This window comes from Giraffa tippelskirchi, chromosome 5 (genome assembly GCF_054371585.1).
Source record: "Giraffa tippelskirchi isolate mGirTip1 chromosome 5, T2T-mGirTip1v1.2.pri, whole genome shotgun sequence".
Classification (NCBI taxonomy): Eukaryota; Metazoa; Chordata; class Mammalia; order Artiodactyla; family Giraffidae; genus Giraffa; species Giraffa tippelskirchi.
The window spans coordinates 189,455,590-189,479,868 of NC_137279.1; the positions used below are offsets into that span (position 1 = coordinate 189,455,590).

At 45.9% G+C, this 24,279-nt stretch overlaps 1 protein-coding gene across 4 annotated transcripts in view; it reads right to left on the minus strand.

Annotated features, from left to right (window-relative positions):
- The window catches only part of ASB18 (ankyrin repeat and SOCS box containing 18), a 77,730-nt gene extending 58,464 nt beyond the window's left edge, over positions 1-19,266 (minus strand). For 2 of the 4 annotated variants that reach the window (XM_081494026.1, XM_081494025.1), the window contains exon 1: positions 18,997-19,266. In XM_081494026.1, coding sequence (XP_081350152.1) covers positions 18,997-19,201 — 205 coding nt within the window. In that variant the 5' untranslated portion in view covers positions 19,202-19,266. The remainder of the gene's footprint in view (positions 1-18,996) is intronic. The other 2 variants (XM_081494024.1, XM_081494027.1) reach the window with 2 other exon arrangements.
- Between the last annotated feature and the right edge of the window lie 5,013 nt (positions 19,267-24,279).

A 24,279-nucleotide genomic window follows, 5' to 3' on the forward strand; every position in this document is an offset into this window, starting at 1 on the left:
ACCCAAGCTTGATTTCAGTGGGTAGGGAATAGTAGTCCAGAAACAGACTTGGTTCTTTGTGAGAGCTTTTTAAAAATAGCTCATGGTAGATGGAATTGGTTTCACAAGTAGGACATGGAGATTATCAGAAGCATAGCAGAGTTGTTGTTGTTTAGAGAAAAAGAGCTGTATGTGTGACCATGACATCAAAAAAGTCAAAGTAAACAAACAAAAAAAAGCCCCCACCAATGGTCCAAAGTCCACCCATTCATTCACCTATTCATTCAATAATCATTTGTGTAATATTATGTTCTAGGATGTGTTGCTGGGTTTGGGGGATTTAGAGACCAAAAGGTATAACACATTCACCCTCAAGGAACACGTAGAGTCCTGGCCACAGCAATTAGGCCAGAAAAAGAAATAAAAGGCATTTAAATTGAAAGAAGTCAAACTGTTACTATTTGCAGATGACATAAGACTATATATAGGAAACTCCAAAGATTTTACCAAAAATATACTAGAACTAGTAAATGAATTCAGTAAATTTGCAGGATGCAAAATTAATATACAGAAATCTGTTGCATCTCCATTCACTAATAATGAATTATCAGAAGGAGAAATGAAGAAAACAATCGCATTTACAATTGTGTCAAAAAGAATGAAATACCTAGGGATAGGCTTACCTAAGGAGGTAAAAGATCTATACTCAGAAAATGGAAAGGCATTGAGGAAAGAAATTGAAGGTGACACAAACAAATAGAAAGATTTTTGGTGCTCATGGATTGGAAGAATCAATATTAAAATGTACATACTACCCAAAGCAATATACAGACTCAATGCAATCCCTATCAAAATATCAATGGCATTTTCCACAGAACTAGAAAAAATTATCTTAAAATTTGTATAGAACCACAAAAGACCTCAAAGAACCAAATCAATCCTTTGATTTTTCTAAATTTTATTTTCTTGGCTGCACCTAGAGGCTCGCAGGGTCTAAGTTCCCAACCCAGGATTGAACCCTGGCCCCAGTGGAAGCACCAAATCCTAACCACTGGACATGTGGGAATTCCCATTCAAAGCAATCTTGAGGAGGAAGAATAAAGCTGGAGGTATCATACTCTCAGACTTTAATTACTACAGCTTTAGCTGCAAAGCTACGGTAATTAAAACAGTATGGTACGGGCACAGTAACAGACGTGTAGATCAATGGAAAGGATAGAGAGCCCAGAAATACACCCATGGACATATGGTCAGTGAATCTACAACAAGGGATGCAAATGTGATGTGAAAACATCCCTTCAGTAAATGGCTTTGGGAAAACTGAACAGCTACATGGTGAAGAATAAACCCGGGCCACTCTCTTACACCATATACAAAAATAAACTCAAAATGAATTAAACTCTTAAATATAAGATCTTAAGCCGTAAAATTTCTAGAAGAAAATACAGGCAGTAACTTCTTTGACATCAGTCTAACCAATATTTCTTTGGATATGTCTTCTATGGCAGGGGCAACAAAAGCAAAAACAAACAAATGGGACCTATTCAAGCTAGAAAACTTTTGCACATCAAAACCATCAACAAAACAAAAAGGCAACCTGCTGAATGAAAGAAGATATTTGCAAATGATATGTCCAGTAAGATATCCAAAATATATAAAGAATTCATACAATTCAATATCAAAAAAAGAAATAATTCTTTTAAATTATAGGCAGAGGACTGTCTGTATCTCATTTTCATCACTCTCACCCTTCTCAGCTTCCTTTAAAGGCAACATATGGCCTTCAAGATGCAACTCATGACTAATCTTCTCTGCCTGCTTCAGTTGATATGAAAACTCAGTTTCTTTCAAGAGTGAATTTACGTACAAGGTTGCTCAGCAGTTGTCAAATCTTTGAGGAGCTGAATACAACAGAAAAAGGACCAGGAGATGAGGATTTTAGTTTTCAAATAGGAAGAGAACTTGATTCCTCAAAGCCTGAACTGACATCAGTCTTGGGCAAGGTCCCTAAATGGATCATGAAAAGGTTGGATTGGGAGTATTTAGAAAAGAAGTGGGGGCACTTGGAGCTCTGGGGTCACTAGGAAGAACTCAGGGTGGACTAAGAGAATTTTATTTTGTGACACGGTTATCTCATTAAAATGCAACGAGACATAGACATAGGTATGAATATTTCAACCTGTAATGGAAGGTTGAAAATCTTTCAGAGAAGATGGAAAAAATACGGGTCTTTCTTTAGGAAAATCTTGCTAAAAAACTCGAACTGGAGAAATAACATACTTGGTACATGTAAAGCATTGTTGTAGAGTAGAATCACTGGAGCTTTAGAAACACTGATGCCAGCCTGAGAGATTCTGATGTAATTGGTTGGAGGGTTCAGCCTGAGAATCAGTGACGTAAGAAACTTTCCAGATGCCTCTAACGTGCAGCCATTGCTCGAAAGGGAAGCCCAGAATCCGAACAGACCAAATCTCCCTAAGAGCTGGCCAGGTAGTTCACCGGATGTGAGTATAGCTTTGTAAAGAATATGTTAGGGACTTACAAGTATAATGTTTTGCCCATGAGAGACACAAAAACTGTTGCCCCTACCAAGGCTTGTAGCGTTTGTAGCTAACAAGAGGGAATTTTTGCTTTTCAATCAAATGAGATGAAAAAAATATCCACCTTGCAATGATAATGAGATATACAAAAGCTAGTGTTCGAACGGAGAAGGCAATGGCACCCCATTCCAGTACTCTTGCCTGGAAAATCCCATGGATGGAGGAGCCTGGTAGGCTGCAGTCCATGCAGTCACTAAGAGTCAGACACAACTGAGCGACTTCACTTTCATTTTTCACTTTTATGCATTGGAGAAGGAAATGGCAACCCACTCCAGTATTCTTGCCTGGAGAATCCCAGGGGTGGGGGAGCCTGGTGGGCTGCCGTCTATAGGGTCGCACAGAGTCGGACACGACCGAAGCAACTTAGCAGCAGCAGCAGCAGCAGCAGTGTTCGAACGGTAATTATTATTTTCATGTAATACCAGGATCTTTGCATAGTGCAATTGAATTGATGAATGATTGATTTTCTTTTCATCAGAAGCATCAGAGGATGAGCTCTGATGATATTCTGTGGAAAACCCAGCTGAGCCTGAAATGTGAAGCTAGTGCATTTGTTACAGAGTCAGCCTGCTTATTTGAGGCCTCGACATTCCATATGTTTGAGCCACGAGGCATGGTTTTCATGTGCTCTTGGAAAAGGGCTACTGTGTGGTTTCTTTCCTAGGCCGTTAGGCCAAGGTCTAGCTTCCTTCTGGGGCCAAGTGTCCAAGTAAATGGACACCCTGGGGCAAGAAGTCATTCCCCTCTAGGGACATCATGAAAGTCTGAGCACTTTCTCAAATATGCCAATGTATCATCCTGTTATCCTGGTCAGTTTTCTGCTTCCTACATGGATCTTTTCTGTAAATGTCCAGGGACTAAATCCAACATTCGTGCCACCTGGCTCGGGCTTTCCAGGTGGCACAGAGGTAAAGAATTTGCCTGCCAATGAGGGAGAAGAAGGTTCGATCCCTGGGTCAGGAGGATCCCCTGGAGGAGGATATGGCAAGCACTCCAGTATCCTGGCCTGGAGAATCCCAGGGACGGGGGAGCCTGGCGGGCTGCAACTGATGAGGTCAGATGAGGCGGACATGACCGGGCAACTGAGCACACACACTGCCAGGCACGGCAGCCCCTCGTCTTACTATGGATTTCCTTTCACACATCTTTTGATCCTCACTCTCCTTTTTTAAATTTCTAAAGTCCACTCCTCCTTCACCCCCCCTCCCTAAAGCATTTTAAAATGACAGCAGTTTTCCCTTTAAGGTTGCCAAGGGTTACCATGGAGAATAAATTAGGAATTTGGGATTAACATACACACTACTATATATAAAATAGATAAACAAGAACCTACTATACAGCACCGGGAAGTCTACATACTCAATATTTTGTAATAACCTAAAAAGGAAAAGAATCTGAAAAAAAATGTATATATGGGTGTATAACTGAATCCCTTTGCTGTACATGTGAAACTAGCACTGCATGGCAAATCAACTATACATCAGTTGAAAAATATGTAAGCGAAAGAAGCAAGTCACAAAAAAATTAAAAGCATTTCTTAAAAATAATAAGCTGGGCTGGTATGTAAGGTTCTGCTTTTTTTGTGGACCATTTTTTTTTAAAAGGCATTTATTGAATTTGTTACAATATTGCTTCTGTTTTATGTTTTTTGTTATTTTGTTTTTTAGTATGAGGTATGTGGGATCTTAGCTCTCAGCCTGGAGATCTAACCCTCACCCCCTGCATATTAAGGTGAAGTCTTAACCACTAGACCGCCAGAGAAGCCCTATAAGACTGCTTTTAAGAGCCCAGGACACATCCACACCCACTGAAGCCAGTCACACAGACATCAGCATCCAAAACAGGGACGTATCCTAACCTTCTCTCCAAATAACAATGTTAGCACAGCACACCTCATTTAACAGAACATTAAAGCATCGTACTCCCTCAGATCAAGTGTATCTATTAATAATGACTTAAATTGTCTGTACTGATTTCACATTATTAAGAAATCTCATTCCCATCATGTGGAAGAATACAATAGGGGCGGGGGGTGGGTGGTGGGGACACCTTGCTAACTTATTTCCAAAGAGCATGACCCAGCTCGAGACAGATCCTGCCAAGCCACAGGGTCACTTCTCATCATAAATGCCATCTCATCCAAAGGTCAAGAGCTGCTCTCATCCAGAGTCCAGGAGGGCTCTTCTGGATGCTCAGAAGCGAAGGTGCCCTTGAGCACCGCCATCCACGGTGGCCGAGGGGGAGACGGAGTAGCCTGATCCTCGGCAGGCACAACCACGAGTAAACAGCCCTGGAAGGACATTTACAGACTCTGGGGAACCGTGCAGGAGCGCAGCTCATTGAAGCTCTCCCTGATAAAGGTGATGGAGTTTCTTTACAACTGTCATGGGGATTTAATTACATGATAAAATTGCAGCTCCTGCCTCTTGAGACAAATTGCCTGTTCAGACTGATTGTTTTTTATGAATCTCACACAGGGAGCAAAATGCTTCTCTCCTGAAGTTGGCTTGGTCTGATGGTTATACCTCATCATCCTTTACATTCCTCCTAGAAATGAGAAGCTTGCTGATCCTGCACTTGAGGAGGGGATGAGCCCGGTGGTCTCTTGGTTGCTTTGCAACTCTGCACAGAGCAAAGCCAGCCCAGTGATGTCTGATGAACTGAAAGTTCATTGACCTTATTTTTCTGTTTGCAAAAAAAAAAAAAAAAAAGAGAGAGAGAACTTTGAATTTCCAACAGAAAAATAAAGAAATAGAAATGACTGCTAAACATATATAGAACATCCAGCTTTACCGATATGAAATGCAAGTTAGAAAAAGAGACCTTTTTCATCTATCCAATTATGAAAGGTTTTTAAATTTTTTGAAATTTTTGGCTGTGCTGGGTCTTTGTTGCGGCACATGGGCTTTCTCTAATTGTGACCCAAAGGGGCTTCTTTAGTTGCAGAGCCTGGCTTCTCTTGTTTCGGAGAACTCGCTGCAGAGCACGCTGGCTCAGGAGTTGCGGTACGTGGGCTTAGTTGCCCTGCCGTGTGTGAGACCTTAGTTCCCCAACTAGGGGTCGAACCTGAGTCCACTGCATTGGAAGGCGGATTCTTAATCACTGGCCCATCAGGAAAGTCCCCTGAATGTTTTCTTAAAAAAGTCAAGTTTTAGAAGAATTTAGTGAAACTGATATTTCAGAGTTTGCAGGTGGAAGGGTAAATTTCTACACCATTTGAAAATATTCTATATTGAGTGTACATGTGTGGGGCATTTTTCAGTTACCAGAGGCCTACAGAGATTCAGAGTGGAAATCCTTGCCTTTAAGGAGGGTTACACTTAGCAAGAGAGTGCGAGGCTAGACGGCCTGGCAAGTGGAATGAGATCACTGATGGACAGCGGTCCAGGGGCGAAGATGAGAGTGGATCAGGGAAGTTATGAGAATGGCAGGAAGTAGGGGTGGGATGGGCTTTTTCTGAAGGTGGCATCTGAGCAAAGCACAGAGGGAATTGAAGGGAAAGATGGCTTATGATCCCCGAGGGTGTCTGTTTTCCTCTCTTGGCCTGTGCTGGGGGACCTGTGTCCTGTTATCCTGGGCTGAACAAGAGGCAAGCATCCTTGGCCTCAAGGCTGTGTTGATGGGGCCCAGGGTGCAGTCTGGAGGGTGGGCTCTTAGGGGACCAGGCAGGCAGAGCAGAGACCTGGGGAGAAAGCGAATCACCAGCAGCAGGTCTGCGGGATCAGAGTCGAGGGCCTGGATCCTGGTGGGCACAGAGGTGCGCTGCCCAGATGCTGCTGTCAGGGAGGGCTTGTTGCCCCGCCGTGAGCTCCTTCTGGGGAGAGAGCCACCTCCTTCCAGAAGGGACAGCCCCAGTGGGGCAGACCCAGATATCGAGGGGGCCGGTCGCCAGGTCCTACCACGGTGACTTCATGTGGGGAAACCATGACATGGGTCGGCTCCAACGCCCCCCTGGGGTCAGGCCGAGATGGGGGGGGGCTGGGTCACAGGTCACCCTCCCCTCTGCCCATCCTGCCCTCTCCCCTCCCTGTCACAGGTGTGGATGCACAGCAAACAGCCTGCAAGCCCACAGCACCTGACTGTAAACTGGGCCACCTGGATGGACAGGTGGGCATGCATCAGAGCAGGTGAGGACGGAGGGCAGAGACAGCCTGTGCCACGGCCAGGAAGGGGGAGAGGGGTTGGCGGTGTGTGTCCCTGAGGCCTGGAGCAGACCAGGGTTTCTCAACCTCCTCAGCTGAAGGACTAGGGATTTAAAATTGTTTTTATTATTTTTCAATCTTTTGGCCATGTGGCATACAGGATCTTCCCTGACCAGGGATGCTCAAACTCCCACCCTGGACATTGGGAGCTCAGAGTCTTAACCACTGGACCACCAGGGCAGTCCAAGGATTTTTTTTTTTTTTGGTCCCAATTTGTCACAGAGTGATTCTTTTTCAGAATACAATGAAAATTAATTACAAGAAAAAACAAAATGGAGAAAAGGCAGAATTGCAAGTCCAGGAATCACACATGTGGGTGTTATGTTAATTGTCAAGTTGCTGTCAACGTTTCTAAATGTTTACTGTCAATTTTCACAGCAAACACTTTATGGAGCACCCCCTACCCCCAGCGGGCTGTGAGTAGCACCTTTATTGACCAGTCACCGGAGTTCAGGGTGGGTGAAGAGATGCTGGGAGAGATTGCGGAGTGGGTTAGTTCACAGCACATATTTTAAGCCCTTGGACACAGGCTATAAAATTGGAACTGTTCATTGTTGGACAGGGGTTGCTGGGCCTTTTTTGTAAAGTGTCAGATAATAAATATTTTAGATTTTGTGCATCTTATCGTCTTTGTGGCAGCTACTCAGCTCTGCCATTGTAGCACGAGATCCACCGTGGGCAATATGCAAATAGATGGGCAGGGCCTTGTTCTAATAAAACTTTATTTATAAACAGGTAGCTAGCCCTCAGGCAACAGTTTGCAAGCCTTTGCTGTAGGCAGTAAGGAACGATTGCAGGCTTACAGGAAGGAGAGTCACATGCTCCTCAAAGAGGAAAGTTATTGCATCTTTTTCTCCGCATATCTCTCCTACCCTTCACCTCAGTGAAATGTGCTCTTAATTCTCATGGCAAATTTGACTCAACAACAGTCAGTGGAGCATCTGGGTACCAGGCACACATCTGTCTCTTTCTTTTATGTCTATCCTGCTTTGGGTTTACTGAACTTCTTTATTTAAAACTTTATTTATTTATTTATTTTTGGCTGCTGGGTCTTCACTGCTGTCTGGGCTTCTCTCCAGTTGTGGTGACCGGGGGCTACACTTTGTTGCAGTGTGAGGGCTTCTCCTAAATCACTGCAGATGGTGACTGCAGTCAAGAAATTCAAAGACGCTTGCTCCTTGGAAGAAAAGTTATGACCAACCTAGATAGCATATTAAAAAGCAGAGACATTACTTTGCCAACAAAGATCCATCTAGTCAAAGCTATGGTTTTTCCAGTAGTCATGTATGGATGTGAGAGCTGGGCTGTAAAGAAGGCTGAGCACCGAAGAATTGATGCTTTTGAACTGTGGTGTTGGAGAAGACTCTTGAGAGTCCCTTGGACTGCAAGGAGATCCAACCAGTCCACCCTAAAGAGAGTCAGTCCTGAATATTCATTGGAAGGACTGATCCTGAAGCTGAAGCTCCAATACTTTGGCCACCTGATGTGAAGAGCTGACTCATTGGAAAAGACCCTGATGCTGGGAAAGATTGAAGGCAGGAGAAGAGGGGGACGACAGAAGATGAGATGGTTGGATGGCATTGCCGATTCGATGGACATGAGTTTGGGTAAACTCCGGGAGTTGGTGATGGACAGGGAGGCTTGGTGTGCTGCGGTCCATGGGGTCGCAAAGACTCGGACATGACTGAGCGAGTGAACTGAACTGAACTGAGGTCTTCTCGTTGTGGTGTCTCCTCTTGTTGCAGAGCACGGCTCTAGAACACGAGGCCTTCAATAGTTGCAACACATGGACTCAGCAGTTGTGGTTCCCCGGCTCTAGAGCACAGGCTCAATAGCTGTGGTGCATGGTCTTAGTTGCTTCACAGTGTGTGGGATCTTCCCGGATCAGAGATAGAACTTGTGTCTCTTGCATTGGCAGGCAGGGGTCTTTACCAATGAGCCACCAGGGGAGCCCTTGCTAACCTTCTTGAATCTGTACATTTATATCTTTCATCCAACTTGGGAAATGTTTGGTAATTATTTCTTTAAATCCTTTTTCTGCTCCATTCTCTTTCTCGTCTCTTTCTTGTCTCTTTCTTGGATTCTGCTTGAATGTGTCAGATCTGTATTGTCCCATAGCCCCTGTTCATTTTATTTTCAATCGTTTTCCTCTCTGATCTTCAGACTGGATACTTTCTTTTAATCTGTTTTCAAATTCACTGACTCTTTCTTCTGTCATCTTGGATCTGCTCTTTGGCCCTTTATTGATGAGAACAAGGCCACCCCTGGCTTCACGGAAGGAGCAGATGTCGTTCTTTCTCTGGGCGCCTTGAGTTGCCACAGGGACTCTGTTGGTAAAGGAGGAGGGAAGTGGGTGTTTGCAGCTGGCCTCAGGGCACCAGTCTCTCCACTCTATCCTTCCCACCTATGTGAGACTTTTTAACGTTTTCCAGATTAGATGATCTCATTCCATTGCTGAATGGCTCCTCACTGCCTTTCCAAATACATGTAAACGCCTATGTCTAGAATTTGTGGCCTCGCACAATACAATCCCAACTTGCTCGCCGGGATATTCCTCCTTCTCCTCCGACTTACACATCTTGTTTCCAGCCAGGTCCCCCTTCCCTGCATGAGGTGGGCTGTGTGCTCCATATGTGCTCCCTCTGGTCCCTCTGTCTGAGTCCCTTCCTTTCCATCACAGCCCATCAAATATACATTCATCTTTCAAGGGACAGTCCAAGAGATTTTTGGTATCTTCCATATGTTGTTTTGTCTATTAATACTTACTACGTACCTACTGTGTGCATAGGTATGGCCTTGTTTTGTCTATTAATACTTATTACGTACCTACTGTGTGCATAGGCATGGCCTTGTTTTGTCTATTAATACTTATTACGTACCTACTGTGTGCATAGGTGTGGCCACTAGGACAAGCCCAGATCCTGCTCAATGCCCCACTGCTGGGCTTAGTATTTGGTGCCAGGCTACAGGGAGTGCATTTGCTGTTTCCAACTGGTTTCTCTGGAATATTTATCCTGAACAGGGTGTACCATTGCAGGAACCACTGCCCTCCTGGAAAGGCAGAAAAGCACCTTCCTTCTTATCTTCCTTTCTTTTTGTTCTTTTGAACCCCTCCAGTGTGCTGGGGAATGATGCTAATAGAAGTGTGTCATCAGCATACATTATGTCTTTATTAGCCTGTTTCTCAATTTTGATTCTGAAAATATCCTGATTTAGTCTAATTGCAATTTCACCATGTTCCACAGGCAGTGACGGTTCATACTGGGGGAAGCTGAGACGTGACCCTGCAGGATTTTTCTTCCTGCCTATATGCTTTGAAGCTGGACCATTAGCTCGAAGGCATACATCTCATCTCATCACAGTGATTCAACCTGCTTCTGGGAAAAAAAAAGAGCTTATGGTGTGTTCTGGTGAAAAGCAAAGGAGTATCTTCATTCTAGGTGGTGGGAGATATTTTTCTGAAGCTAAAGCAAGGGCTGCTGCTGGAACTATTTTATTCCTAAATAATTTAACTATATTCAAAGATAATCTGATGTTATTGTAGGAAAGTGTATTTCTAATAAATTCCACTTGATCTGGGTGAATCAATTCAGGCAGCGCATAATTGAGTCTGTTAGCAAGGACTTTAGCAAGAATTTTGCAATCAGCGTTAATTAAGAAGATGGGACAATAATTTGTGCATAATTCCGGATCTTTTCCTGGCTTGTGAATCAAAGTAATAAGAGCAATGCTCCGGCTGGTGGTGGGATAGTGTCATTAGGTGCTGATTTATAAGTACTTAGAAAGGTTTAATTTCATTTTGCTTGGAGCAGGGTCTCCCTGCCCCCACACACTCTGATCAGGGCTGCAGCCAAGACAGCAGAGCCCATGTCTCCCCATCCTTCCCTGCCATCACTGACCTCCTGCTGCCCATTTTTGTTTTTATTCTGCAGCTGAGACACCCCGCTCATTCACCCATGTTTTTTTTTCTTAATACTCTTATTATTTGTAGAGTATTTCTTAATACTATTTGAAAAGTGTTCCTTAATACTCTGAACTATTTGAAGTGATGGACTCCATGCTCTTGATGTCGTGTCTGCATGCATGTGTGCCTGTGTGTGGGTGTGTGTGATGTAAATTCTACGAGTTGTCACAGCCTCCATGGGGACGTTTTTCATGGATCTTCCAGCTACGTGTCTTGGGGTGAGTATGTGTCAAGAACCCTTGACTGTAAGTCAGGAAACATAACCTGGTTTATGTGCTGCTTCTGATTGACTGTTGCCCAGTAAGGGAGCACATGAGAACCCTGGTGTCCGGTCTGTAAATGTAGCCGTAGGACAATTACAGGCATGATGGGGTAGCGGGAGGAGCTCTGGGCTTCCCCCTCCTGCAGCTGTGGGACCTGAGATGTGGAACTCAACCTCTCTGAGCCTCATTTTCCTGTGCCGGGAGAAGAGGAAAGACAGCAGTCCTTGGGAAACACAGACCGACTAGAAGTCCTCACTGCACGCGATTCCTCCATTGCTGTCTCCACTTGGGGCTCCTTGTAGCATATACAGGCTCTGGGCTGCAGACTTGTTCTCCTAACGATCAGAACAAGGCTGGCTCTGGGCAAGGCTGCTCTTTGGCGATTCAAGCTCATAAACCAACCTCTCACCAGGAGACACCTTCCCTGCCCATCTGACCTGGAGCCGACGGTTCCTATGAAAGTGGGGCCCGTTCTACACACCCATGAAGGCAACAGTGTTTTTGTTCATCTCCAAAAACACCACATGTTGGTCTTAGAGATCCAGGTCATCCCATTTGGAAGCACCCTGAGAGATGACCCCACTAATCCCATTTTTTTTCTTTTTCTTTTTGGCTGAACTGTGTGGTTTGCAGGATTAGTTCCTTGACCAGAAATTGAACCCTGGGCCTCAGCAGTGAAAGCGCTGAGTCCTAACCACTGGGCTGCGTAGGAATTCCCAGCAATCCTATAGTTTTAAATGAGGAAATTAGGGTTCAGATAGAAGAACAGACCATACAGGTTAAAGACCACACAGATAGTGGGAGAGCCAAGCTTGAACCCAGGTCATGTTGCTGTTAGTCTCTTGTCGTGTCTATTACACCGTCGATGCCCACGCACTTGTCATTCATTCAAATATGAGTCCTCCAAGGTGGGAGTTGTGCTTAATTAACTTACATTCAACTGTTGAGTTTTCCGTGGGGGACCTTCCCCTCCATGCAGAAGGGGGTGGGAGTAGCCCTGACCGCGTGGCATGCTAAACATCGAGCTGACTGAATGAAGAGTCAAATTCCACCAGCAGACTCCACTGGGCCCTTGTCCACCCCACGTTCACCCGCACTAATTCTCTACCTATATGTGCGGCTGCGTGAGCTCTCTTAATAAAAACCCAATTAGTATTTCTTTAACTTGCCTCCAGATGCTTAAATACCATTACCCCAAACACAACATAATGCCTCTAGTTTTTCTATTTCAATCAAGAATTCAAGTAGCATCTTGACTTGTATATAATATATCAGCAGCAAAATCATGGAATGCTGACATCCTTAATAATAGCAATTAGTAATCAGTTGTTTCTTAAGTAGTTTGATTACGCCAGTTACCAAATTGTACAGTTGATGCTTTTGGGGAGCAAGCAGGGTCTCTCCACCCCTCCCCCGCCATCCTTTCTCCCTTGCTGTGTTCTCTCAAGTTAGTGAGCTGATAGGCGTTGCAAAGAGGTGAGGCCGAATAATTCCACTGTTGCTAATACTAAACAGCACAGACTTGGCTTTAGCAGAAAGTAGAATAAAATGTTTTTTTTTGCGGAAAGACTCACTCCAGTCGTGTCTGTGGAAACGCAGGCTGTGTCCACTGTTGCTAATACTAAACAGTACAGACTTGGCTTTAGCAGAAAGTAGAATCAAATATTTCTTTGTGGAAAGACTCACTCCAATCGTGTCTGTGGAAGTGCGGACTGTGTCCACCTGGCTGAAAGTTAGCAAAGGAGTTTGGCCTGCCCATGCAAGCAGGCCACCCAGAGTTTGAGCCTTTCTATAGGTTTCCCAGATAGCTCAGTGGTAAAGAATCTGCCCACCAATGCAGAAGCTGCAGGAGACGCAAGTTCAATCCCTAGATCAGGAAGATTCCCTGGAGAAGGAAACGGCAACCCACTCCATTGTTCTCGCCTGGAGAATCCCATAGACAGAGGACCTGGTGGGCTACAGTCCATGGGGTCCCAAAGAGTTGGACACAACAGAATGACTGAGCACACACCCAGGGCTAAGACCTTCTGCCAGGCTCTGGATACTGGGCAAAGGCCTTGACCTCAAGGAGGTCATATCTGAGAATGAAACATTCAGTGGGTATAAAGATTAGCCCAGCAAGGTTTTGTGTTTCAGTAACAGATCGAGAGGGCTTTGTGCCCTCATGGCGGGAGGAGGTGGGTCTGTGTGTTGGGTGGGCAGTGTGGGCTCTCTGGAGAAGTGGCCTTCTACAGGATCTACAAGAAGGGGAGGTCTAGGTGAGCCTGGGTTTTGTCCTGGCAGGGGGGTTTTTGTTGGGAGGGGGTAGGTGGGAAAGACGAGGGAGCAGATTGTGGATGAACTGGAGCTCAGGCTTGTTCCCCTCATCACACACACACACACACACACACACACACACACACACACACACACACTGCCCAGCTCCAGGACAGCCTCCTTAGTTCCTCACAGTGGACCAGTCTGCGTATGATGAGTTGAATGCCCGCTAGAGACCTCCATGCACTTTCCAGCACCCCACAGGGCATCCCAGGTACATCTTTGCAGGACAGCAGGTGACTTCCCAAGGGCACAGGAGAGTTGCGTCTTTAAGGGAAAACCTGACTGAGGACCCCTCTTCTGCCCCATGGCCAGGCAGGGCAGGTATGTTCGGCACTTTGCCCTGTTATCTGCCGAGGCTGACTTTTGAAGTTCCTTTGCCCTCTGCCCCCTGTAAGGGGCCCCATGTACACCTGAAGGGTTCTCCAGAACACGTCATTCCTGCCATTTTCCCGGCTGGTACCTCTTTTCCCTATGCGTTTACAGGGATGCTGACATGGATCCGCAGAAATAAATAATAATTATTTTTTTATGCTCTATTTTGCAAGAGTAATAAGCTCACGCACGAGCATGGGGATCTCACTGAGCAAAACATGCTCCCTGGATATTTATGTTGACAAGCAGAAAGAAAGGCTACTTATCTTACTGTCGCAAATTATCTTCCTGTAAACAGTACTTGGAGTTCTTTCAACCAGAGCTGTCCTTGGGATGGACGATTGAGCCTCCCCTTCCCCTGAAACGCCTTTCAGCCTGATCTTCAGCCCTGTCTCTCCTGGTCTGGGGGTGTCTTCAGAGCCTGTCCCTTGCTGGGTCTCTCCCCATCTTCTCGCTCATCATCCCTTGGTCTTCACCATCTTCCTTGAGAGAACTGAAAGTCTTTCCGGTATCCATTCCCAATGTGTGCAGGATTTCGAGGTGTCGGCGCGAGTTCCGACTGCTCGCCACACATTCCAAAGTCCCCACATGTACGTCTGAATGCAAACGTCTCTTGTTCCCCTGAGGCGTGTTGCCTGAGGACTTACAATTACCCCTTGCCCAGGAAAGAGCCCGTTTACTCCCACACTCTGGAAAAAGGCAGCCTCATTCCATTTTAGGCCGAGACCGTAAGATTTGGGGATCGTGGCTTGAGAGAAGCATGGAGCTGGAAGGGGCCTCCACAGTGACCCAAGCCATATTTCCCAAAGAGCATCCACAAACCGCCAATCCCTCCCCCATCAGCCTGCCAACCCCCACCCCCACCCCCCTGCTGGTGGTGAAGCCACGCAAGCCTTTAGCCTGTCCTCCAGCATCCTCTGACAGCGTGGGTCCCCAGGGACCGCGTTTCAAGTGTGCTCCTCCATGGACTTTTGCTCAGGGACCTCTGCTTGGGAGCACTAATAGAATCTCCTGCACCAGTTACAAGTAAAGGCACTGCCTCAGGGGGGGACGTGACTTCTCTGAGGCCACACAGCTCACTGGTGGCAGAGCCCAAGCTTCCTGCTGGAGCGTTTCACTCCAAGGCTCCTTGAGGCGCCTGACAGCCCACCTGTGATGACACAGGCTGGGCTCCGACCTCCCGGGGCCACCCTGTGTGTTATTCTTGTTCCTAGTCTGCCCGCGTTCTGCGGGGCTCACAGCGAAAGCTCAGACCTCGTCGCAATCACAGATCCCTCTGATTTCTGTCTGGCTTGTGTCCCTGTCCTCTAATCCCCGCCAAGCCCTTCCCAGCGTCTCTCAGCTCTATAACTTATCTCCGTCTGTCTCTTATCTACCCCACTGTCTGGATTTAGACCCTGTCATCTCTTACCTGGGCACCCACCTTCAATCACCTCCTAACTAGATCTTGTTTCCTAACCTGTCATATTTCTTTCAAATTTTACTCTTACATGTTAGCTGGAGCGGCAGCCGCCTAATGCATCTCCACCCCAGGTTCAAGCCCAGACTGCTTCCCCTGCAATAAAATCACTGGTAACAGGATGTGCCCTAAGGCCACACGCTTATTCATTCAGTTACCAGCATCCTGAAAGGAAAACAACCCAGAACAAGCCCAAGTCCTTACAGCATGTCAGCAGCACTGACCTGTCCCTGCCCTTTTGAATTGTGCCATTGGGCAGGGAGAAGTACATACGGATGTGATTTAGAACCTATAGGCTCATCGTGGGAGGGAACAGGACTCCCTTCACACAAATTTCATTGGTTTCAAGTATGCAGTAAAATGGTGGGGACAATAAAGATGGCGCAGGGAAATCAGCAACATGAAAATAAATGATATTTTACTTTTTGTTGGATAGACTAGATTTTTATCTTGCATTAATAAAAACATGTTATTAATACTGAAAGATTTAGCTATTTAAAATAGTAAGATGTTACCTGTAATTTATATTAACGTGTAGCACTGACCGTGTGTCCTATTGTGAAAACATTTATGCTATCTAATAAATGAATCAAAAGAACAGATTGAACTCCCCTGGTGGTCCAGTGGTTCCGAATCTGCCTGCCAATACAGGCGACACAGGTTCGATCCCTGGTCAGGGGAGATTCCAAGGGAATGCCAAGAAGCCAAGGGGCAAAGAAGCCCATGCACCACAACTGCTGAGCCTGCACTCCAGAGAGCCGTCCTAGAGCAACTCCTGAAGCCGGAGCCCTAGACCCCGCCCTCCACAACCACAGGAACCACTGCGGTGAGAAGCCTCTGCACCGAAACTGGAAAAACCCAGTGGTCAGCAATGAAGATCCAGCTCACCCCAGAATAAAGTGAAAAAAGAAAGAACAATTAAGGTTGCTGTTGGGCTTCCCTGGTAACTCAGATGGTAAAAAGAATCTGCCTGTAAGGTAGGAGACCCGGGTTCAATCCTTGGGTTGGGAAGATCCCTGGAGAAGGGAATGGCTACCCACTCCAGTATTTTTGCCTGGAGAATTCTATGGACAGAGGAGCCTGGCGGGGTCCATGGGGTTGCAAAGAGTTGGGCACAACTGAGCGACTAACACAGACACACAGACACACAGACACACACACACACACACACACACACACACACAGCTGTTGTTAAAGAATAAGAAATGATATTTTAACCCAGGGACTTCAAATATACAAAGCCCTAACCCACTGGGATAGGTTTGTGAAAGAGGAGCAGGTACTTGCTCCAGCCAGAATCCCGGTAGAAAGCAGGTGGCGGGGATCCAGGCATCTCATAGGCACGCAGGGCTCAGAGAAGCAATGGGGTCTCCAGAGGCACTGGGGCAGCCCCACTCCCTGTGTCTGAAGGGGCAAGCAGGAAGGTAAGAGCTGACACCCGGAAGCTGAGGCTTCAGCCCAACGTTGAAGCCAGCTCACAGGGGCCGTCTGGCAGGGAGGGGTCCCCGGAGCAAAAACTCTGCCCTCCCCGCTCCTTGCAGCGCCTGGACTTAGCTGCACCCAAAAAGGGGTCAGAGGGCGCGGGGCCAGGAGGACGCGATTCACCAAGTCACCCCAAGAATGAGCACTGGGCAGTGGGCAGGCTGGCTCGGGAGGGCGAATGCAGAACCTAGAGCACAGCACTCCTGGGGGAAGGGCAGGGGAGGAGTTCAGAGTCCCCTTCGCGCCCCAGGGCAGGCTCCTGGATTGACGCGTCCGTTCTCACTGAGGACCCAGGCCATCCAGGCAGAGCTAAGGTCCGAACAGAGGCGGGGTGCTCTCTGGGCTCATGGTTGCCGGGCCCTCGCCCTGACTGGGGCCCAGGTATCAGAAACACCAAGGAAAAGAAGAATCAGGAGCTGGTTTCTCCCTAAAGCCTTCTGCAGGTTGCTTATACCCCCAGCAAAAGGCAGCACAGGGGGACGGGAGGTGGTGGAGGGGTGGGGAGGTGGTGGAGGGGTGGGTAGGGCTGGGGGAGGGAGGAGCAGAGGGATAACCACCCCCCCGGAAGTGCCAGGCTCTGGTCTTGCCCTGCATCACATTACAGCTCCACTCGCCAGCACCAAGGGCCCAAGTGTGTTCCCTTTTGGTGCCCTGCCTGCATGAGTGAGCACATGTTTGTGTGTGTGTGATAGTACACATGTGTGCAATGGTACACATGTGTGTGCACTCACACATGTATGTTGGGAAAGAATCTGTCTCGCGTGGGGAGGGCAGCCATGCACATGCCTTAGGAGTCAAGACAGACTTGCGGAGGGCACATCTGACAAGCTGGGAAGCAGCCTGGTACAATTAAAAGTTAATCTCAGGTCAGGGAAAATATTTTCAGCAAGCGTGACAACAGTATTATATTTATGTTATGTGAAGGAGACCTACAAGATGTCAAAAAAGATATAAAGACATGAGGAGATATTGCCCAAGGACCTGACTAGACAAGTCACATGTGAACAGGTCTGCAAAGAAAACGCAAACCCTACGGATAAGACTTGGTCCTGAGCAGTAAAGAGAGGGCGGGTGAGCGGGCGTTAGAGGAGGGCCAGGGCGCTGACTAAATGGGAGACTTAAATGTGAGTATTAATCACCCGTAATGTTCAGGGTGGGACGTGACACACACACACTCACTGATGGAATAGAAATCCTTTCAGAAAACAATTTGGAAAATTTATTCTTGTCCCAGGAATACTGCTCCTAAGCGTTTATCCTAAGGACAAAACCCTGAATAAGATAAAAAGCATATGAATGCTAATAAAGACACTAATTGCAGCATTATTGATAGTAGTAACAATGTAAACGCATAGTCCCTTCTTGTAGGAATTTGGTTTAAGTATTTCATGGTTAATCACCTCAATAGGTGATTGAAATTAAGAAGACCAGGTAGCAACACGGAAAACACTTTGGGTATATGAACTCAACAGAGCAGAGCACAAAATTATACCCCGAGAGTGCAGACAGGCTGGCTCAGAAAAGGAGAGGGAAATGCGAAGAGACGCTGTGTTGGGATGCTGATGCCATAGCTTAATTTTTCTCTTTTTAAATTTTTGGTATTGCTTTAATTATTGCCTGCGTAGCACACAGATATATATTATGTGTGTGTGTGTGCACATGTATAAGGACATCCCTGGTGGCTCAGATGTTAATGAATCTGCCTGCAGTGTGGAGACCTGGGTTTGAATCCTGGGTTGGGAAGATCCCCTGGAGAAGGCAATGGCAACTCGCTCCAGTATTCTTGCTAAGAGAATTCCAAGGACAGAGGAGCCTGGCGGGCTACAGTCCTTGGGGTTGAAGAGAGTCGGACACGACTGGGTGTCTAACACACACATGCATAAGTATACATAGCATATATCAATGTATATATTATATACATATGTATGCTTATAGTGTATACATATACTATATACTATATGTGTGTCTATCTATATATATACTATATATATTTATATACATGCTACATATATATATATATATATTATGTTTTCCCTAAGATGCTATGGAAAAATCTGAAGGAACTTTTTGGCCAACCTAGTATATGTATATGAATACTGTGTATATACACAGTAAATATGTGTATACATACTATGGCATACAGATATATACTGTGATACATACTGTGTATACACACAGATATGTGCTATGTACATATACATGTACACAATACAGGCAGCATGTACGTATGTTTATAAATAGTAATCACAGAGCTGGGCATATATCATTCCCCTGCTTCAACCATCTGCCCTCCACACTCAAAAGCCCACCCCTCGCCTCTGTACAGTGGGGCACCCAGCAGACACGTGGTGGTTACCTACGAGCACCCCAGGGGGCAGCTGGGCGGAGGGGTCCTTCATCCAGTCGTCGTTGGCCAGTTCAATCACGGCGTCCACGTGCCGGACGTCAGCGCAGATCAGGTGCCTCAGTCTCGCCTCATCCCTGCCTTCCAGGGCTGACTTTAATTTCTTTACGAAATCTGAGTTGACCGGGTAATCTGGAAGGCGGTCAGAGATCGACATTGTGCTGTCGCCTGTGTGTTAACCAAATCGCTCTTCTCAGCCGAGTCCAGAGCCAGCAGCTGTGTGGACAGGGCTGTGGGCGAGCCTATAAATAGAAGAAACATGGTCAGTTACAGCCCCGGGGACTGGCCACCTGCCAGCAGCCCTCCCCGCTCCCTTCCACAGGGAGATGGGAATTAATCTCCCCAAGGCCTCCGTTAGGATTCTAGAGAGGGGCCAGTAAACTCGTCTGTGAGTGGGGGAAGCAGTGAGCACAGGGATGTCAAAAGTGACGCTGTCCTGGGCCCTGCTGATCAACGTCTTCTTTTGTCAAAGTGAGACTCTTTCCGGAATGTTTAAGATCCTTTTCCCCAAGATGGGGCTTGCAAATCTCTGTGCTGTTGGAAGGAACATTTTGTAACATTCTATTAACACACCACTGTACCTCTTCACTTCATCTAAATAGAGAGTCTGGTTGACTATAAATTGGACCTGACTTGAAACTGAGGAGAATGCAGGGAAATCTTTGGTTTCTAAATTCCGAGATCCCGAGAAGACAAGATCATCACGAAAGTGAACAAAAACAAGCATCCTAAGTGTGAGAGGCAGCCTCTGTACTTCTTAAGGATGTTAACCTCGGCCTAAAGCACCCAATTCCTTGCCCAGTGGGCGTGTAAGGCCCTGATGTTGGTTTCTCTGCTTTCTTTGGGGGTAGGGGGCTTTCTCCCCATAACCTCTGTCTCTAGTGGTCCTGTATCTCCTCCATCAACCTGGGCGCAAAACACAGCGGCTCCAGTGGTGCCTGGGTGCTCTGATAATTTGAGGGGCCCAGGCTGGACCATTTAACTTAAAAGTTAATTTTTGGATATGCTAAAAATTGAAATATACCAAACGCATAACACTGTGCAAGTTCGAGGTGTATGTCATGTTGATTGGATGCATTTGTATATTGTGATATGATTGTCATTGTAGTGTTAGCTGACACCTCTGCCATGTTACGGAATTGTGAGTTTTTTTCTTTTTTTGTGTGTGGTATAGATGCTTAAGTTTTTTGAGTCTCTCAGGAAGTTTGATGTTCATATACAGCACTGTTGTCTGTTATCACCATCCCGTGTGCAAGATCTCCGGGACTTACTTATTTACTGGTTGCAAGTTTGTACCGTTCAGTGATATCTCTCCTCTGCCCTCACGTAGTGTTTTTTCTATATTTAAGATTGAAAAAATTAAACATAGTTTTTCAATTGAAGTGTAGTTGGTTTATAACGTTATGGTAGAATCAGGTGCACACAGAGTGATGCAGTGTGTGATCAGTCGTGTCCGACTCTGTGCGACCCCATGGACTGTAACCCACCAGGCTCCTCTCTCCATGGGATTTTCCAGGCGGGAATACTGGAGTGGGTTGCCGTTTCCTCCTCCAGGGAATTTTCCCGACCCAGGGATTGAACCCTTATCTCCTGTGTCTCCTGCATTGGCAGGCGGGTTCTTTACCACTGCACCACCTGGGAAGCCCATACATAAAATTTTGCAGAAAAATCTGAACAAATTTTTGGCCAACCCAATATGTATGTATATATTCATATGGCTTTTATAGAGTCCCCTTCAACTGGTGTCTCAGTCTTGCCGCCTCTTCCTTCTCTCACTCTCTGCCCGTGTGATGGCTAATTTTATGTGTGAACCTGGCTGGGCCGTGCTACCCCAGATACTTGGTCAAATGTATTCTGGATGTTCCTGTGAGGTTTTCTTGATGAGATTAATGTTTAAGTTGGTGGACTTTGAGTAAAGCAGATGACCCTTCATAATTTGAGTGGGCTTCATCCAATCAGTTGCAGACCTTCGTAGAACAAAGACTGATGCCCCCCAATCAAGAAGGTATTCTGCTAGCAGATAGCCTTTGGACTAGACCTGCAGCTCTTCCTGGGTCTCCAGCCTGCTGACCTACACTTCAGGTTTTGGGCTCACTGGTTGCCACAGTTATGTGAGTTGATTCCTTAAAAAATAAATCCTATGTATTTTTATTTTAAGACTATGCACACACACACACACACACACACACACATCATCCTCTTGGTTCTGTTTCTCTGGAGAGCCCTGAATAACACACCCCTCTCCTCTCAGCTTCTCTGCATGACTTTGCAGCTTCTGTTACATATGCTGATGCTTTTCCCTGAAACGTCTACACTTGCATTTGAGGAGCTAGCCCTGGACTTCCTACCCAATATTTGTTCTCCTTCCTCCTACCAACCAGAGCCTGGGTTTTCTTTGTTGCGACTATGTGCCTGACCCCTGGTGATGAATTATGTTGATCTTAGTCAGCAATATCTGCCCTAGTCTCCTTTGCTAGCTACTAGACTTCTTAGCCTTCCTTGTAATACAGTTATGGCCAGTGAGAGCAGGCATGATCTGCTCTCTGGGAAGATTTTTGCTTTCCTGATTGAAAGGGGAGGTAGTGGCTGGCACTTCTTTCCTTTCTCTTTCTTCTCTTCTTGAACATGGACATGATGTGTGGAGCTGTGGCAGCCATATTACAGCCATGAGGTGACAGACATGAGATGAAGTCTCAACATACTCAGATGGGTGGAACAGAAAGAGGGGGCAACACAGATGGTTCTTTGATGACATTCTGAACCTTTGTCCCAGCCTCAGGCTGCCGATGGCCAGACTTCTTGTCTTTATCCCTTAAGTACTCTTCATGTTTTTCTGTGACTTGGAGCTGAAAGTATTCCTGGTTGATGTAGGTAGTGTGTCCACTCTGCCTTTAAAATCATGAACACATCCTGGTTTTGGTTTAAAGAGATGCAGCAGACACAGGACAACGAATGTGAGTCAACTCTCTAAGCCTTCCGTTCTTTAGTAATTGAACTCTGGCCTTCTATGAGAAAATCTCCCTGAATGTTAAAAGGATAGCAGCCAACCCCAGACTCCTCGAGCAGAGGAACGTGGCATCATGGGCTAGGGTCATCAGGGAAACCAGGCAGGACCATTTGAGGGGCTGTTGATGGACCCTGATGGAGACATTGCTGGAGTCTCTGGCAATGATGCCCTGCCTAGAGAGGAGAAATGAACTCTGGGAATCTGTATGCAGACGTCTGACTAACTTGCAGAGTAAGTGGTTGGCCTCTGGTTCTTTTTCCAACGAAAGAATGATGGGTTTTGAAAGAGATTTTAAATCTGAATTTCCAAACACAAATGCTTTGTAGCATCAGATGCCTTACATTTGGAAAGAAATTTAACACCAGCTCATTTGTGTCAATACAAAGAGAGGAAATGTAGTGATCACAGGAAAGTGATCGGAATTTGGGTAAGGTGACTTAAAGAAATAAAATGAGGATTATTAGAGATTGCTATCAAACTTCAAATCAGAAGGGAGGTAAAGATGAAGCACTTGTTAGGCAGATAATAACATGACAAAGCCTCAAAATATGGCACTCACTGATCTTAATTATCAAGCTATCTGCTGGGTGTTTAATCAGTAGCACATATACTATGCTAATTATTCTGGCTAATTTTGTTATAATGTAATTCTTTATCAACCCTGCTATGTATAAATTAGGAATTGAAATGTAACTAACACAAATTATATTTAAGGCAACACGAATGTCTTTATTTCATTGTGAAATCTTCTGATTTCTGTTTCTTTGTCTTTCTTTTTTTTGATTAGTTCATGGGATCCCCAACTGCCCAGCATGCCTCAGTCCCCCACAGGTTGAGCCATCATTTGAGGAGGAAGGGACCAGGTACCAATATTTCCCCTTGAACTTCTTGGAAATCTTGTATTTGACTTTCTCCTTCACCAACTGTCCTTGAAAGGTATGGCATATATTTAAGCAATCAATGGTAGAGAGATCCTGGCTTTCTCTGGATCAGATAAAGGTCACTTCATTGTTCCACTTGGAGGTTTAAATAATCATCAGAGGGTGCCATGATTCATGATCTTTCCCAGTATCAAGAAAAGACCCTGATGCTGGGAAAGATTGAAGTCTGGAGGAGAAGGGGACTACAGAGGATGAGATGGTTGGATGGCATCACTGACTCAATGGACATGAGTTTGAACAAGCTCCAGGAGATGATGGACAGGAAAGCCTGGTGTGCTGCAGTCCATAGGGTTGCAAAGAGTCGAACATGACTGAGCAACTGAACAACCATGATTCATGGGTTTCAGTGATATATTGTAAGTGGCTTACATCAAGTCATGTGTACAAGTCTGGTTAGATGAAGACTAATAACACAGATCCTCATAGAAGAACATTAACGTTATCTAAAATTTCTTGCATCACGCAATTTGCATCTGATGAGCTCAGTATAACTGTGCAGAGAGATGAATAGCATGCCTTTGAGACCACCAGCCTTGGAACTTTTTCTCTATCACTACTCCTGGTCTTGAACTATTGTGCAGCAAGACAACAATGCCTGATGAATAAATGGAAACAGTGTGGGTCTAATTTAGTCTCATCCCCACTCAGGAGGAAAATCAGTAAGTTGGTTGCCTGTGGAGGGTCATGGTTTAGAAAAACAGTCAGTTGCATATATGCAGACCCCATTGTGACCTCAGGTCAGGAACAAGCACCAGGCACATCCAGGTTAACTCAAAGTGACCGTGGCATAGTTCCGCTGTGAAATGGTTCCACTTCTGAGGCTGAGTGCTCCTTTGAGCTTGAAAGGCCCTTGTTAAACTCTAGATCCTGGAGAACTCATTCCACAAGCAGGTTCTCTGAAGGTCAGCCCTCGAGTGCTCTTGGCTCAAATCTCACCGTCTAAACCAGTGGACTCACCAGCCCGGGCCTGATCTGGACCGTAAAGAAGGCTGAGCGCTAAAGAATTGATGCTTTCAAATTGTGGTGCTGGAGGAGACTCTTGAGAGTTCCTTGGACAGCAAGGAGATCCAACCAGTCAATCCTAAAGGAAATCAATCCTGAATATTCATTGGAAGGACTGATGCTGAAGCTGAAGCTCCAATACTCTGGCCACCTGATGCGAAGAGCCAGCTCATTGGAAAAGACCCTGATGCTGGGAAAGATTGAGGGCAGAAGGCAAAGGGGACAATAGCTGAAGATGAGATGGTTAGATAGCATCACTGACTCAACTGAACATGAGTTTGAGCA